The sequence below is a fragment of the Xylocopa sonorina genome, chromosome 11, assembly GCF_050948175.1.
Source record: "Xylocopa sonorina isolate GNS202 chromosome 11, iyXylSono1_principal, whole genome shotgun sequence".
In the NCBI taxonomy this organism is placed as follows: Eukaryota; Metazoa; Arthropoda; class Insecta; order Hymenoptera; family Apidae; genus Xylocopa; species Xylocopa sonorina.
This window is the reverse complement of record NC_135203.1, coordinates 12,047,235-12,052,180: the sequence shown is the minus strand read 5'-3', so window position 1 is coordinate 12,052,180 and position 4,946 is coordinate 12,047,235. Positions and strand designations below refer to the sequence as shown.

Sequence of the window (4,946 nt, the reverse complement as noted above, 5' to 3'; positions counted from 1 at the left end):
CGTTTAAACGCCTACGACTCGTTGATACGTGTTTCGACGGTATCGCAGCACTTGAAAAAGGGGGCGAGAGACGTTAAAATGGCAGTTAGAGTTTGCACGCTCCAAGATTTGCCTATTAATCTCTGTCGTTTAGTTGCCGACAGATTCTTGACGTCCGTGTAGTGACGCGGGAATCCGAATATCTCCTCGAGTTCGGTTATCCACAATGTGTCGCTCTCGTCTTTCATCAGAATCGGTTTCAAAGCCAGCTTCCCTATGAACGTGATCAAGAGCAGAGGAATGATCGGTAACGAAAGCGTAGGACGAGCAGAGGAAATGCGACGAGCACCAACGAACCTTGCTTCAGCGAGTTGACCTTAGTGGTGACGGTTCGAATTTTTTTAACCAGCGCGTAACGTTGACAATGCGGCGTAAGTATATCCTGAACATCTTGTTCCCCTTGGAAAGATAAAGAGTACGGTTCTATCGGTAAGTTGTGCCAATAGAGTCTTAATCTGTGTTGGGGAGAAAAGTCTGCAGAATCTATCGCGTCTGGTTCTTGTCCTAAATGTCTGCTCGGCAACGGACGGGTTGATTGGTTTAGTGTCTTCTCGATGGTAGACAGCAGTGTACGTAACGATAGACTTACTTGTTAATCTCGGATCTGTACTCGGTTGGCATCGAAGCGACGTTCTCGTACAACCAGAACAAATGCCGTCTATTGTTTACTCGCTTCAGCAGATTAAGAATCCGAAGATACTCGAAGAAGAGCACACCTGTCCCCTTTGGATCTGAAATGGAAATAAAATAGAATGAAAGTAGCACGCACAGTCGATAGGGCGGATTGAACACTGGGCGAGTTCGGTTATCGAACCATAGAGTCCGAGTCGGGCCGGGTTGGCTAAACTGAGATCGTTGCACGGCGAGCCACCGATCAATAGATCAACAGGCGCTATTTCTTTGATCCGTTCCTCGGTGATGTCCCTGATGTCGCCTAAATGAACGATGCGATCGCCGAAATGCGAGGTGCTGACCATCAACGCGTCCGGGTCGATCTCGCTCGCGTAATAAACGTCCACGGCTAGACCCAACTTGAGAAGCACCAGTAAACCTGTACCGAGGCCGTCGAACAGTGACAAAACGCGTATCTTTCTCCTCTCCTGGTTCGGTTCCAGGTGTCGCACCTTCGAATAGCAATTCGTCCGGAACATATCGATTATTTTCTCCTTCCAATTCGCGCGGGGTACTACGATCGTGTCCGGGAAGGATCGTGGCTTGTTCGTAGTTTGAGTACAGAGGAAGCATTCCCAAGGATCCTTTCGCAGCATTTGCTCATAGGTGGTCGGGCATAACAGGTGTTTCATGCAAGCGGTACAGTACACTCTGTAACGGAAAGTAAACAATTAGGTAGAGATGGACACCGTGTCCGTGAGGACAGGAGGCTGTTATTCGGGAGTCGGCTGGTACGTTTACCTCGGGCAATCCTCCTTGTCGCAAATGATTACCATTCCAGAGGCGGCGCATACCGTGCAGTAAAACTAGAACAGCAACGAATCGTTCTTGATTACCATCCGTAAGAGCAGAGGAGACAGGCATTTACTTACGCATTTCCCGTCGTTGCCGAACACGAACATGCAAGGCTTGTACTGTTCCTGAAAAGATTTCACGATGCATCAACAACACCGAACCGCCTTTTAATCGGCTCGTTGATCGTTGATTGTGCTCTAGGTAACTATTATTGACTATATACCGAACACTCTTTGCAAAGAGATCCCTCGAAGAACGGATGAATCTCCGCTCTGTCCTTCGGAACCGTCAGACACTTCAAGCATAACGATTCGAACGGGATGTTCCCGTTTATCGCCGAACGTAGATCATCTGTTGCGCATAGACAGTCGCAGAGATACATGTACATGTCGAATCTATCAATCGAATCTATATATTATATATTATAACTAATAAGTTTGTTGTTACCGCTGTTCTTTATATACTCTGCCCGTTTTTCGTCCACGTTCGGATTGTTCTTCGATTCGTTCAATTTTTCGATTATATGAGCCGAGTATTTATCATAAATTCGAACGGAATCCCCTCTGTTCTTAAAAGTGTCCGATAATGCACCGGTAATTTGGCAACCGTTCGATTTCCCCAAGTATTCGAGCGCCTCCTCTAACGTCCAATTATCGGTATCGTATCCTTGGCGAAAGCAATAATCCTGCAAACAAGATCAGACACGAATTACCAACATTTCTACTCTAGACTCTAGTTTAAGTTTATAAGTTACCTTTAACGCTTGCAACACACCGACGAGATAAACGTGCTTTTTGGTATTACTTATATAGTCTCGCATTTTTTCAACGCCCTTGTCGAATCTCATAAACAATCGATGATGAACCTGCGCGGCGCAACCAGAAATTCTTTGCAAAATGTACACGCGGTGCAAGTAACGTAGGACGAACAAAGTGTAATTAATAGGATTTCGATCGGTAATTTTTACCTCCGAAAGCTGATAGTCACCGTACCACATAATCCACTGGCAACCGAAGCTCGGCTCCCGCATGCAACAGTCGCGATAATCGATAATCATCGCTACGGGAGAAAGGAGGACTTTTTATTCCCTTTTCTTTTTTCCCTTTCCTTTTTTTTACTCGGTCCTACCTGGCCACCAATTGTGTCCGGCGATTTTCGCCCAGGCGATAACTCCCGGATGTTGTTCCCTTAATGGCAAATGGGTTAAATCCAACTCGTTCCGTTGCGACGAATCCTTCGATCTTTCCTTCTCGGCCAACCTTTTCGCCTTCCCCGCTACACTTTCCTCTTCGATCGAACAAAAAACGGAGCAATTAATCAAGAGTCGCGATCGAGACGCAGACGACGGTAGCGAAGCCGGAGCTCTGTTACGTACGCTTTTGATCTAGCAAGTATTTCTCTGTAACCTTGGCATTTTTTTCCTTCAAACGGTCCAATCTTTGTTGTATTTTAGCTGGATACGGATAGAACTTGATTTCGTCTAACGCTACGATCGTGTCCGAAAAATTGTTCTCGATCCACGCGAAGTAAGGTTTCGTCAAGGCGCAGCCGAACGTTTTCCGTAACATCTGAAACAACAAGTGTCGAGTTGGTCGATGTGTCACGTTAAATAGACGACAGGAAGGAATGAAAGAAGGAAAGAGACGAAAGGAAAAACGGAAACCTGCATAGTCGCGTCAATGGCGCGGATTCGTATCGCGTTTAAATTCTGCGCCAGTCTGGTTTTCAGGTTGCACGAGAACGACTCGATGTGCGTCTTTTCGTTTAGCTGAAAACGAACGTGACAACTGTCGATTAGAAAAGAAAAGGGCTACGCGTGGACGAAGGGGTAAAATGAAATAAAAAATAAAAATAAAATGCATATTCACTAATGATATACGAGCTTCGCCGATCCAGTAAACCCATAATTTCCCTGGCTCGGGCAACATCCCTACATGCTCGGCATCGATAATTAACGCTGTAATAGATAGACACATGGGAACGTTTAACTAAACTGGTTACTTTCTTACCTTTCTCGAGCGGAAAAGTTTCTTTCGTTTTAACTAGGAAATTGGGTAACTCTTGCCTGGCCACCATCCTGAGCAGCAACCCCAGACCAATTTGCCGACGAAAAATTCGTTCCCTATTTTCCTCGATCCTCGCGTCACTCGTCTGACTTGCCGCGTCCTCTCGTCCGTTGTCTCGGCTCGAGTCTTCCTCCTTTCCGTGACGACCGAATCGTTTCGCTGCGCGATTCTCTTAGCCAACGGGAGCGTGTGAACGTCGTCGAATCCGATCGAGGGAACTCGACGGTTCTCCTGGGCATCGGCATCGATTAACGCTCGCTCGTTATCGACGCGGTTACGCTTGGCCGTATGCGGACGTTCGCGAGCGATATCTCCCGCGGAAAGATCGGAACCGTTCTCTTTCCTCTCGCCTCCCGGTAACTTCCAAAAGGTTTCCACCGTTCTCGAATTCCTCGTGGTAAACGCCAGTCTCGTCCTTCTTCGTTTCCGTTTCCTGGTGTTGCGAAGGAAGCGCGGTTCTCCGTCCCGCGTCGAGTGAACCACCGCGTCGAGTTTGAACGTCGAGTTGTCGGTGATCGGTGATAATTCGGATATCAGACCCAGCTCCATCGCGCAGACGAAAGACCAGACTGTTCTCTTCGGCCATCGATGAAACGCGTCTTCTCTCGTTGGCTCCTGCAAGAGACCGCGTTACGTACGTACACCACGTATGTACGATCGTGGGGGAGAAGCAGAGGGAAATTGGTTTTTAAACAGCGCCGCGGAGGGTTGGGAATAAAAAAGGAAGCGGTAGTGAGGGGGAGGGGGAGGGGGAGGGGGAGGGGGGGGGGGCAGGGCAGAATCCGTGGAGGGGTATATGCGATCCACGTGGCGGCGCCTCGAAAGGCATTTCTCGAGGTCGCGGCATGCTTTGCCGGGGTCGACCTGATGAATGGAAACGTCGGTATTATTGTGTTTACACGCGGGACACACGGGGGCCTCTCTCGCACTCTCGCCACACTTGGCGTGGAAACATTCATTCATAAAGCGTTCCGCGCGTTCCTCTCACCACCGCTGTCCCACCTCCCTATCCCCGTTCGTCCCTCGCCCCTTCTTCTTCTCTTCGCTCCTCTCTGCCGCTGCTCTGTGTTATATACCCCTCTTCGCGAGGGTACACGACCCTCCGTCGAGTGTACGGGACGGGAGGGGGAGGGGGCGCGGCGGCGGCACTAGTGACGTAGCCAGAATTACGACAACGACCTGCTGATTCGCTTATTTTATTGTCCCTCGGGCTGCTGCTTCGTCCGTCCGTCCGTCCGTCCGTCCACTTCGAGCCTTCCACCTCGAATCCTTTAACGACGTCCCCCCAGCGAAACGTTCCTTTTCGCTACGCTGATCGTCCCCGAGGGATTCTCATTCTGGTTCACCTTTCGCTATTCCCGCCGATACGCGAGA

General features: G+C 49.1%; 1 protein-coding gene across 1 annotated transcript; it reads right to left on the bottom strand.

Moving 5' to 3' along the window:
* Window positions 1-11: 11 nt before the first annotated feature.
* Window positions 12-3,463, bottom strand: Dnmt3 (DNA methyltransferase 3). Its single transcript, XM_076904785.1, has 14 exons — window positions 3,375-3,463; window positions 3,170-3,274; window positions 2,882-3,074; window positions 2,635-2,793; window positions 2,474-2,565; window positions 2,261-2,371; window positions 1,954-2,191; window positions 1,730-1,857; window positions 1,584-1,631; window positions 1,453-1,517; window positions 854-1,362; window positions 629-770; window positions 337-551; window positions 12-253 (listed from the first exon to the last, which is right to left on the bottom strand). The coding sequence occupies exons 1-14, from the start codon at window positions 3,432-3,434 to the stop codon at window positions 12-14; spliced, it is 2,307 nt and encodes a 768-aa protein (XP_076760900.1). The 5' UTR covers window positions 3,435-3,463.
* Window positions 3,464-4,946: the final 1,483 nt, after the last annotated feature.